Source organism: Mus pahari, chromosome 10, assembly GCF_900095145.1.
Source record: "Mus pahari chromosome 10, PAHARI_EIJ_v1.1, whole genome shotgun sequence".
Classification (NCBI taxonomy): domain Eukaryota; kingdom Metazoa; phylum Chordata; class Mammalia; order Rodentia; family Muridae; genus Mus; species Mus pahari.
In genome coordinates this window covers 103,848,790-103,860,909 of record NC_034599.1, presented here as the reverse complement: position 1 = coordinate 103,860,909, position 12,120 = coordinate 103,848,790, and the positions used below count along the sequence as shown (strand labels likewise).

At 45.9% G+C, this 12,120-nt stretch overlaps 2 protein-coding genes across 7 annotated transcripts in view; one reads left to right on the top strand and one right to left on the bottom strand.

Moving 5' to 3' along the window:
• Positions 1–1,640, bottom strand: part of Kif9 (kinesin family member 9) — a 51,216-nt gene extending 49,576 nt beyond the window's left edge. For 4 of the 5 annotated variants that reach the window (XM_021207039.2, XM_029543294.1, XM_029543292.1 and 1 more), the window contains exon 1: positions 1,368–1,640. In XM_021207039.2, coding sequence (XP_021062698.1) covers positions 1,368–1,473 — 106 coding nt within the window. In that variant the 5' untranslated portion in view covers positions 1,474–1,640. Of the gene's footprint in view, positions 1–1,336 lie in introns of all 5 variants that reach the window. The other variant, XM_021207040.1, reaches the window with a different exon arrangement.
• A 164-nt stretch (positions 1,641–1,804) lies between these two features.
• The window catches only part of Klhl18 (kelch like family member 18), a 50,294-nt gene continuing 39,978 nt past the window's right edge, over positions 1,805–12,120 (top strand). For both annotated transcript variants that reach the window (XM_021207168.2, XM_029543639.1), the window contains exon 1: positions 1,805–1,979. In XM_021207168.2, the coding sequence (XP_021062827.1) occupies positions 1,851–1,979 (129 nt within the window). In that variant the 5' untranslated portion in view covers positions 1,805–1,850. The remainder of the gene's footprint in view (positions 1,980–12,120) is intronic.

The following is a 12,120-nucleotide window of genomic DNA, read 5'->3' as shown; positions in this document are numbered from 1 at the left end:
CTAAAACTTCCAACATGCGCATGCGCATGCACATGCAGCCCCCCCCCCCCCAAGGTCTTCCGGATGCTCATGAGCATCCCTGGAGTCATGCGCAGTCAGCAACAAGCCTTTCCGAGGGTCTACCCTCCTCTCAGGAGCCCACGAGTCAGCAGAGCAGGGAAGGAAGCACATGCCGTTTCACACTTACTGAGGTCCTGCTTGTTGCCGTTCTTATGTCGCTTCATTTATGTGGGCTTCAGCTCCCAAGTCAAATTACAAGCTGCTTGAGAATAAGGATCGTGCCGTTTATCTCTAGTGATGCCCCCCACAAGGTCCAGAACAGCGCCCAGCACACACCAGGTGCTCAAGAAATGGTAGTTGATGATGATACTCATGGCTGGAAGTCAGAGGGTGACTGAATCTCCATAGGTGGGTCCACCATCTTCAGCCACTACTGAGAGAGTTCCAAGGTATGATATGTCACTCCCCTCCCACACTACTCTAATCCCTGAACTTGCAGCGTTCTGGAGAGGATACTTGATTTCCCAGTACAAGAAGCCGTGCTCAGTCTCAACATACCTCTCATTAGGTAGTGTTTTTTTCCCCTCAGGATTTTGGAAGGAATACTCCGAGAAATCTGAACACAATCCTTACATATTTCACACAATAAAGTGACTCTGACGAGCCACCAGGAGACCTCTGTGCTCAGAGATTCCGTGTTTTGAGAGATTCCGTGTTTCTCCATTTGTTTTGGGCTTGGGGATGAGCAGGATACACATTAACACCCATTTTCATTGACAAGAAGTCAATGGGATTACTCATATGTACTAGGCGTTCATATCTACCGTGCTCTTACCTCGATTAGGGATAAAGACTAAGAAACGACACCCTTTAAACCCACAACACAGGGTCCTACTGCATCTCCGCATGAGATGAACCCAAAATTGACATCCAGGCAAAATTGGTCACTCTCCTATTTCTCACCCAGTGTGTGGAATGCTTTTCTAAAATGTGTGTGACAGACTGCCTTGGTCCCATTCCTGTTCCCCTCTAGAGGGTTTTCCAGAAGGAAGTAGCTAAGTGATGACACCGTGTCTTAATGACCTCTGACACTCAACCTCACGCCCTCTCCGTCTAAGGCAAGTCGTGGGACCTCCGTGGAGACTCGTGGGACTAAGGAACATCAGAAACTCCTAGCTCCCCTAAGCTGCGACCAGGCTGAAAGGGGCATAGCGATAACACGCTCACCAGGAGTGTCTCCGATTTTTTTTTTTAACAAATAAAAGAACCAAAGGAGTTAGGAACCCAGCTACTGACAGCAGCCGGGGGGATATCCCCCACCAGGTTTCCCTTTTACCTAACGCCACCGGCTCGTGACCACTGCTCACCTCGCAGTGGCACTCGGGTAGAGCGACCGCTAGAACTGCAGCAACTGGAGGGAGCTCTGCACGCAACCAGGACAGCTAGCCGACTGGCTGTGTACACAGTCGCCATGGCAACAGGAAGCCTGCAGGGATTACGGAAGTAGTGTAGGGTGGTGGCGGAATTTAAACCCACATTTCTCCGTTGAAGATACAGGGAAAGTCAGAGCTGAACAAAGAAGACAGAGATGGAGTCAATTAACCTGGAAGGCTCAGAGTAGCTGTATATGCGAAGCCGGAGTTTGAGTTACGGGGAAAGAAGGCTATGTATAAACCAGGAAGCGGGGCAGCGAGACTTCCGGTGCCGAGGATTTTGTGAGGACGGTGGCCGCGCAGGCCAGTGAGAGTCCGGCTTCGCGTTCTGGGCTCCCTTCAGCGTGCGCCCTTGCCCCGCCCTGGTTAGTGTGAAGCCTGACGGCCAGGCCTGCGCAGTTGCGGCGGCCGGGGAAGATGGTGGAGGACGGCGCGGAGGAGCTGGAGGACTTGGTGCATTTCTCCGTGTCGGAGTTGCCTAGTCGCGGCTACGGCGTCATGGAGGAGATCCGGCGGCAGGGCAAGCTATGCGACGTGACGCTCAAGGTACCATGGTCTGGGCGGTGGCTGGCTGAGGGGAAAGGGTCTGAGCGGGAAGAAAAGGGTGGTGGACGGGGAAGAGTGGTCCAGCCGACTGTGGGTGGAGAAAGGTTAGAGGGGAACAGAGTAGTACAGAGCGGTGCCAAGCGCAGAGGGGGAATGAGGCCAAGTTGGGAGAGTAAAGGGGACAGCCGTTCAGCCATTGGAAGGAAAGATTGAGAGGTGTGCCTATGACGCCCTAAGAGCAGGAGACATTGGGGTATCCGCCTCCTTTTCTGTCATACAGAAAAGAGAAAATGTTCTTACAGCCAGTCCATGGAGGAAGGGGCGGTGGCTGACTCCACATTCCGATGGGTACCACTAAAACATCCTATCTTGTCATAAAGTCATTTCTTTGGGTTCCTTGAAGTTGGCTGTGCTGTTGTAAATGCTAAGCCTTCTCGTCAGGAGTCATTGCTTGCCCTTGGCGCTTTTAGAATCGGATCTGGAAATCTTTTGATGTGGGCTACTCTGCTTCATGCTGGAAAACAATCTACTGTCACCACCTTAAAAGGTTCTGGAGGCCAGGCGAAAGGACTGTTTGGGGAGAGGGATATATTTGCCACCTGTTCCCATCCAGCATTCTGGTCTGGTGTCAAGGGCCAGTGCCCCCTGTGCTTTGAGTCGTGCTGGGCTGCCCCTTGGTGCCCTGCTGAGCCAGGTGGATCCCTCCAGGTGGGGAGATACCGCCTGCCTGTGGTTTTTCCTGTTGAACCTTGCCTGGAAGGCTGTTACTGTCTCGGTGTGACACTCCCTCTTCCTGTTTCAAAACAGCAGAAAGACAGACACCTCTTAGACTTTATCTTCTACTGAGTTAAGGAAGCATTGCTTCTTCATGTGTTCGAGTCAGACTGGCTACTGGCAGGGCTGGAGCACTCTTTTAATCCCGGCACTTGGGAGGCAGAGGTAGGCGGATCTCATGGCCAGCCTGGTCTACAGTGAGTTCCAGGACAGCCAGGTCTACACAGAGAAACCCTGACTCAATAAATAAATAAATAAATAAATAAATAAATAAATAAATAAAAATAGTAGGATGGTTGGTTAATGGTTTGGCACTTTAAAAAGCAAAACACACAGAGGGTGGCTTTGGAGAAAGAACACACTAGCTGTAAACATGGGCACATTACTTAATCTCTTTAAGTTTAAATTTCGAAATGTGAAAATAATTTTTGTTCTTTGTTTTTGGCTTTTCAAGTCAGGATGTGAGCCACCACCACTCAGTTTAAAGACGATTCTTTTGTTTGTTTGTGGGGTTTTTTGTGTTTGTTTTTTTTTGTTTTGTTCTGTTTTTTCAAGACAGGGTTTCTCTGTGTAGCCCTGGCTGTACTGGAACTCACTTTGTAGACCAGGCTGACCTCAAACTCAGAAATCTGCCTGCCTCTGCCTCCCAAGTGCTGGGATTAAAGGCGTGTGCCACCACCACCAGGCTTAAAGACGACTCTTAAATCTCACCATTAGTGAGGATTAGATATTTAGTATTCTTTGTATAACACCTATGTTAACATTTTCATCAATCCTAAAAGAAATGGATCTCTATTAGAGTAATGAAATGGTCTGAGAAGGAGCAGATCGTCTCAGATAAGATAGGGAAACCAAGAGGATTAAGAAAAATAAGCTGGATTAAAGGATGCAGAAGAAGGCAAGGCCAGTAGAGATTTGGAAGCAGAATGATTTAATTGTGGCACTGACATTTGGGATGTAGAGACCGGTGACAGGCAGTAATAAGAAAGAAGTTTTGGGTGAGGATTTAGACTGTGTGCTGGTGATGAGCTGAGTGGGGAAAGGGATTTGCTGCTAAGCCTGATGACTTGAGTTCAATCCCTCGGACCCACATAGTGGAAGGAGAGAACTGACTCCTGAAAATGGCCCTCTGCCCTCCGTAGGTGTGCTGTGGCACCTGTGCAGTCACACACAAACACACAAAGAGACGCAGATAAAGAAAAGTGTTTGTTTTTAAAGATTCAGGCTGTAAAAGGCGAGCCAGTAAAAAAAGCTATATGGTAGAGTGCAGTCACAGATACTTACTTCCATAAAGCCATACAGTTGCCTCTGCGTTCAACATAAATGCTGAATCTACCAAACTTACAGCAGAAATTTCTTGTATGGTTTTTTTTTTCCCACAAAAATGTTTTCCATTCAGGCAAAGGAACAGTTGTGTCATTCAAACGTCTTTCCGACTGAGAGTGAAAGTCTCAGTTACTTTGCTAGTGTCAGGTCAGGGTCATAAGGACCTGTGTAAAAGCATAGGCTGCAGCTAGACTGTAGATAACGTTTATTTCACTGGTTCTCAAACCCCCTTCTAAAAAGCCTCAGGAGAACTCTGGTGATAGGAGCCGTAGAAAGGCCCATTGCACCAACGCTACAGTTACTATTCACAAGAGCTTCTCTGCAAAATCGTCTTGGTTTCTCATAATTTACACTTTCCTCCACCTTCCCATGAGTCCAGACTGTTTTTCAAATAAGCAGATTCTAAAGAACTGGTTAGAGGTTTTTGGCATACGGTGGTTTAGTAACTAGCTGCCCTCCTATTAGGGTAGTTGTTTGCAAACTTCAGCAGATATGAGACTCACCTGGTGGCCTTGTTCATATCACTCACCCTGGGATTTCTGATTCATAGGTCTGGCATGAGCCCCATCGAGTTCACCAGTGATGCTGTCTTCCTCTAGGACCACATTGTGAGAACCATGGCTATAAAATAAAGGACTTGTCCTCTCAAGATGTATTCAGAGTCAATGAATCTCCTCTGTAGTCAGTAATGCCCTAGTTACCCAAGTCGGAGTCAGGGAGTTCATCCTGTTGAGAATGCACACCACCTGTTTTTGTTAGGGCAGTGACAGCAGTTGCTTGCCTGGTAGGGAGGACCAGTACTGCCTGTTCTGGGCCCCTCCTCATGACACACACAGAGGAGTTGAGTGTTCCTGGTGCTTGGAGTTGGAGGTGGTTCTGCGGGTGCTGACCTCTGGGATGCTCAGAATTCTCCATCGAAGTCAGGCACTAACTTGCCTGCTTTTCATCTTGTATGCATTTGCTGGCATTTGTAATCTCTCTGTGCTGGGTTTTTCTTGGGATCTGAGAGGCAATGTGGCACAGGCTCTGCCTGGATCTGAATCCTGGCTCTGCCCCTTCATAGCTGATAGAACTTAAATTCCTTAAATGCTAGTGAGTCAGTCTATTCCTCTGTGAATGGACATCATTACCCACCTGACTGCCAAGGATTCAATTAGTTAATAAGCTTCAAACTTCATGTAATAAATGCTTAATGAATAGTAGGTATTTGTGTTTTATTGTTTGTTTACTTATTTATTGTGTGTTCATTGTTGTTGTTGTTGTTGTTGTTGTTTTTCGAGACAGGGTTTCCCTGTGTAGTCCTGGCTTTTCTGGAACTCGCTTTGTAGACCAGGCTGGTCTTGAACTCAGAGATCTACCTGCCCCTGCCTCCTAAGTGCTGGAATTAAAGACATATGCCACCACCACTCAGCTATATTTTCTATTTGTTTGTTTTCATGTATATGGATGTGTTTTCCTGCATGTACAGATGTACACCACTTGTGTACCTGGCGCCCTTAGAGGCTAAAGAGGACATTGGATCCCTCAGAAGTAGAATAACAGATGTTTGTGAGCTGCTGTGTGGTTGCTGGGAATTGAACCTGAGTCCTCTGGAAGAGTAGCCAGTGCTCTTAACCAAAGAGCCATCTCTCAAGCCTTTAATAATAAAGAGATAAGATCTTAATGTGTTGAGTAGGCTGGCCCTAAACTTTTGTGTTCAAGTGATCTTCATGCCTCTGTTTCCCAAATAACTGGGACTATAGGTGCATGTCATTGCATCTGACATTAATAATAATTTAATGCTGTTTCCAAAGAAAGTATGTGGTGGTTTGAATGTGCTTGGCCCAGGGAGTGGCACTATTTGGAAGTATGGCCTTGTTGGAGTAGGTGTGACCTTTTTGGAGGAAGTGTGTCACTGTAGTGGTGGGCTTTGAGAGCTTCCTTTTAGCTGCCTGAGATGCCAGTCTTTTCTTAGCTGCCTTTGGAATAAGATGTAGAACTCTCAGCTCCTCCAGGACCATGCCTGCCTGGATGCTGCCATGCTCCCACCTTGATGATGATGGACTGAACTTCTCTGAACCTATAAGCCAGCCCCAATTAAATGTTGTCCTTTATAAGAGTTGCTTTGGTCATAGTGTTTCTTCACAGCAATGGAACCCTAGCTAACACAAAGTATAAACAAACATATGTGTTCCATTGGCAGGGTTTTGTTTTGTTTTTTGTTTTTCAAAACAGTTACCCACTACATAGCTCAGGCTGTCCTGGAACTCACTATGTAGACCAGGCTGCCCTCAAACTCATAGAGGTTAGCCTGCCTCTGCCTGCCAAGTGCTGGGATTAAAGACCTTCCCACTGTGCCTAGCTATTTGTGTTTGTTTTTTGAGGCAGGGTCTTGTGTATGCTGGGTTTGACTTGCATTTGCTGTGTAGCTGAGGATAACCTTGAACTAATAACAGTGCCCCACCATGCTTGGTTTGGGTGTGCAGTTTTGAATTTATCTTAATTTACCTATGCCCCTTGACTTCAAAGAGTTTGCAATCTACTGCTCTATATCAATAGTTTGCATTAACAGTTGAGACCGGAGCCCAAAAAGGTCTTGTTCAAGGTTACAGGCTGAACTAGGCAAAAGTAGACTTGTAGTGTAGTCTCTACGGTCTAGTGTTGAGCCCTACAGACAGCGTCAGGACTTACTTCAATTATTGCTTTGGGATGGGATTTAAGCTACTCAGTGTTACCCATAAGCTCTCCTCTTTCCTCTCATCCTGAGGAAGACTGAAAGTGTGCATGCATGGTCTTCTCATGCCCTCAAAGTCCACAGCTGACGCGTGAACCTAGATTTAATTTTCCTTTTGGAAATATTTAAACTTAAATTATCCAGGAGCCTGTTGGATAGTTAAGTAGAAGTGTGACCGAGAAGAGTAATATATTAGTTGTTTTTGTTTTAAAAATCACATTTTACCCAGGTTTAGTGGCACACACCTTTGATCCCAGCACTCTGAAGGCAGAGGCAGGTATATTTCTGTGAGTTCCAGTCCAGAGCTAAATAGAGAGACCCTATCTCTAAATTTATTAGTTAATTAAAATAGAATTTAAAAAACAGTTTTTTTTTATTGCAATCACTTGAACTTTTTTATTTGGTTGGTTGGTTGGTTGATTTTTTTTTTCAAGACAGGGTTTATTTGTTTAGCCTTTGCTGTCCTAGAACTAGGCCAGCAGACCGTGCTAGCCTCGAACTCAGAGATCCACCTGCCTCTGCCTCCTGAGTGGTTTTTGTTTTGTTTTGAATATGAACTTTTTAGATACAAAGCAAAACCCCATGGTTCTTCCCTTTGACAAGTCCTTTTCCTTATGGCAAGGAGGGTAGCCCAGGGATTCTTGGCAACCTGTGGGATGTGACTGAGGTCTGGATAGAGCAGTTTGTGTCCGTGGAAGTTCTCAGCCTCTCTCCCCATCTCATCTCCATGCCTCTGACAGAGTTCCAAGGTGAGCATCGGGTTCAGCTGGGTCCAGCCACCTCCCAGATCCAGGTTGCATCCTTTCTCCTGAGATCTCAAGGCCACAGGGGATGTTATTCCTATTTTCCCCTCAACTCACACACCCCTTCTCTTCTGTATTTGTGAAAGCAGAATGGGGAAACTGTCAGCAACCCTGCATATTTAGTATTCACAGACCTGTGAGCTTAGAGGAGGGGGGTGTGTGTGTGCTTGTGTGATGTGTGGGTGGGTGTGGGGTGCATACTTTGCCACGACACACGTGTGGAGGTCAGAACACAACTTTGTGGAGTCGATTCTTCTGCCTTTTTGTGGATTCCAAGAGTTGAACTCAAACCTGGGGGGCTTGTGTGGCACACAGTTGACCCAACAACCATTTCTCCTGTCCCTGAAAAAGTTCTGAACTAGAGACTTTAACCTCCAGAAGGAAATGCCTTTTCTATGAGTGAAGGGCACAGTATTAGAATGTTTTCTTTTGGGCCACCAGATCCAGGTACAGAATCTCCCCTGAAGCTGGCTTGAAGCGCTGCACATGCGAGTCTGAAGTCGCTCCCTGTCTGCAATAGAGGAGTAGGTGGAGAAGGACGTGAAGTCAGAACTTGCTGGTGCATGCCATATTTGTTATGTATGGTATAGTGTATAATACAGGGTAATTATAGAGCTAGAATAACCATGTTAAAAGGAATCCATAGAGGTCTCTACTAAAGCCATTTATTTTGTAGAGTGAAAAGCCTGAAGCTTAGAGCTATGAAGGGATTTATCCAAGGCACAAAACTGTATTAGCTGAGATCCAGCGTAGCTATTTTTGTATGGGTAGGAGTGAGGCTTTTATGCCCTCTGACAGATGACTCTCCTGCGCTGGGGCAGATGGCATGAAGCAGACAGAGCAGGATACAACCAAACCACCTTAGTGTCACTTCTGAGCCTGGAAGGCCGTGATGTTAGTGTGTCTAAATTCAACACCACAGATGTTGCAGCAGAGAGGGAAAGAAAGACACTTTGGCTGACTTCTAGATGTAAATTCTTCCTTCCTTCCTTCCTTCCTTCCTTCCTTCCTTCCTTTCTCTTTATTTCTTGGTAGGGATTGGGAGTAGGGGTAGCTTTGGTAGAGAGCCTCGCTCTGTAGTTGAGGCTGGCCGGAAACTCACTGTGTAGCCAGGACAGCCTCAGATTTGGTGATCTCCCAGCCTCAGCCTCAGAGTGCTGAGATAGTGGCATGAGCTCCATGGAGACATGCGTATGAATTCTTCTTCACTCTGAACCTAGCTTGCTTCTGCCCATGTGTGGCTCTCGCCTGTCATCTCAAAACATGGGAGGCCGAAACTGGAGGACTGACACCGATTGAAAGTCAGCCTGGGCTACCTAGTAAACTCCAGGCTAGTCTTGGCTACAAAGTGAGCCTGCTTCAAAACAAGGAAAGGGAACGAGGAAGGGAAGAAAGGCTTTGATCTCTTTCTCATTTGGTTTACATTTTGGATGGTGCAGTTTAACGTTTGGACACGACTGGGGCGATCGGCTGTGAGAGACTGTGCACCAACTGCTGCCTGACAGCTGACATGGGGAGCTGGGGGCTCAGCAGTCTGCAACACTGTTGCCAGTGGGGAGACATCCATGGGATCCCCTTCGGAGCTTGGCTGGGTGAATGAATGTCAGAAGCCTGTGTTTGGAGCTGCTTCTCACCGTAGACAGTTCCCTTATTGTTGAGTGCATGAGACTCCTTTGTGCTTAGCCCCACCTGGTTCAGCTAGATGATGGCAAAATGGAACCACATTGTTTTTCTAAAGTATGTTCCCAGACTTTCCTAAATGACAAGCGTGGCCCATACCTTCCTACTTTCAACTTGTTGACTTTTGGCACTCCCATCTCTTTGTCATGGGACCATCCAGCTTCTTTGCGGTTAGCTTATGTGCCAGCAAGACTGTAGAGAGAACAGAGAACAAACATCAGACTGCATCATTTCTTCCAATTGAGAACAAAACGAATGAATCAAAATGTGAGCTATGAGCTAGAAAACCTAAAAATAGAATCCTTGGGGATTTTAGGTAATACAGTTTCAGTTGTGCTTGAAAAGCCGCCCTGCACAGTACACTTAAGCACTGATGTGGCTGTGTTCTAATAAAATTATTGACAAAGGGAAGTCTGAAACAAACACAGTTGGCTATAGCTTATTGGCCTCCATGTGTTTTAATGGATCTTTTATAGCGCTGACGTTTTCATAGGGCACAGTGACAATTACTTTGTGACTCCACATACAGTATCTAGGAATTGGAAGTGTTCCTACCAAATAGTATGGCTGAGGGGCTAGGGATGAAGTTCAGCTGTGGGACATGCACTCAGTGTACAGGAGGCCCTGGTTTCTGTCTCTAGTGCTATAGGAAGAAACACAGTAAAGACAGATGGCTTTATTCAAAATTCTCAATTTTTTTTTTGGAGGGGGGGGTGATGTGAGACAGGGTTTCTCTGTATAGCCCTGGCTGTCCTGGAACTCACTTTGTAGACCAGGCTGGCCTCGAACTCAGAAATCTACCTGCCTCTGCCTCACAAGTGCTGGGATTAAAGGCATGCACCACCACTGCCCAGCTAAAATTCTCAATTTTGATAGTAAAGTCTCATAGCTCCATTACAGCATGAAGTTGACTGTTTCCAAATTGTTAATGAAAGGCACCAAATTCCCTTTCTGCCTCAGAAGCTGAGGATGCCAGGCTACTTGCAGAAGTGGTTAAAATAGGGCTAGGGAGATGGCTTAGCTTGCTTCCCAGAACCAAAGTTTGGGCATGATGGTGCAGATATGGGTGCATATTTGGGGTTCACCAGTCAGTCATCATATGTATTCTGAAGTTATCACATATATATGTTGAACTGGCATGTTCCAGGCCAGCGAAGTGGATGGACAGTGCTGAGGAATGATACCAGAGATTGCCCTCTTATCTCCACACTCACTTGCACCCATATGCACACACATGCACACCCGTCTGGCACATGCACCAAATAAAGTGCGTTTTGTTTTGCTTTGCTTTGTTTTTGAGATAAGGTCTGATTCTGTAGCTTAGGTTAACCTAGAGCTTACTATGTAGCCTAGGTTGGCTTCTTGAGGGCAGAGATTATCAGCATGAACCACATGCTCATCTGTATGTGTATGTATACTCTATATAAATATTTTTATGTAAAAATTTAAAATACATTGATTTATTATTGTGGAGGGAATGAGAACATGCCTTAGAGAACACGTAGAGGTCAGAGAGAAACATGCGGATATTACTTCTCCCCGTCTACCTCACAGAGCCCTGGGATAGAACTCACACAGTCAGATTAGACAGCAGTGCTTGCTAAGCAGCCGCACGACCCCTTTCTCTTCTCTCTGTAGCTGGGCCTTTCCATGTCCGCCTCAGTTCCCCAATAATGATGCAGAGGCTTATTTATCTTTGAGTTAAAGCCTAGGCCTTAAGCTAGGCTTGTTCCCAACCAGCTCGTGATTCAGTTATCCTTTCTATACTCATCTAAGCTCTGGGTTGGTTAGCTCTCCTCAGTTTCATAGATCTGACTTCCTCCGCATCTCGGTGGCCAGGGTTCCCACACCTCCCTCTTTCCCTCTTTCCCAGAGTGTCTCTTCCCTCTTCCTCCCTCTCTCTCTGTCTCTCTCTCTCTTTCTCTCTCCCCCCCCATAGGCCATAGACTTTTTTTTCCAACCTATCAAGAAAGCTGCTAGCTGTATCATTTGCTGTCCAGTCTCTGGCTCTCTGTGATGGGAAAGTACAGGACTTAATTGAAGTCTTGGCTAGAACAGTCTCTGAGGCTGGATTATCTTAGCTAGCTGTATTCAAGTTGTTCTGGATTCAAGTTTTTAAGGAAACAGAACTTGAGGTAGTCTGCAAGGTTGAATCACCTGGGCTACTTGTCTTGTCTTCTTTGGTGTCTGGTCCTTTCGCTCTGTAAACCCATAAACTTTCGAAGATAATATACATTTCTGCATTAGCACATGTATGGAACGTGTGACAGGCGCAATTCAGCTAAAGGTGATTCTCTGTTCTATGTTCAAGCAGGAAGAAGGCATTAAACTTTATAATTCTGTTTGGACTGTACCCAAACTGTAATATAGATTTTCATCCATGCCATTTGAAAGGATGGCATATAATAATAGGTCCTGAGAGTTCTGTCACCCTGATTTATTGGCTATGCAAGCTGAAGTCCTGGCTGGAGACATTCATGTCTCAGCCAGTTCCAGAGCTGTTCCCTTATGGAGAGATCAGCACATACTCTACATGTTTTGCACATACTTTACATGTTTTGTTGTTGTTCTTTGTTTCTTTCTTCATGTCTGCTGCCAAGATTTTTTTTTTTTAAAGATTTATTTATTTATTATATGTAATTACACTGTAGCTGACTTCAGACACTCCAGAAGAGGGCATCAGATCTCGTTACGGATGGTTGTGAGCCACCATATGGTTGCTGGGATTTGAACTCGGGACCTTTGGAAGAGCGGTCGGTGCTCTTAGCCGCTGAGCCATCTCACCAGCCCGCTGCCAAGATTTTTTAGGAAGTCTCCCTCAGTCAAATCTAATCTATATTAATTT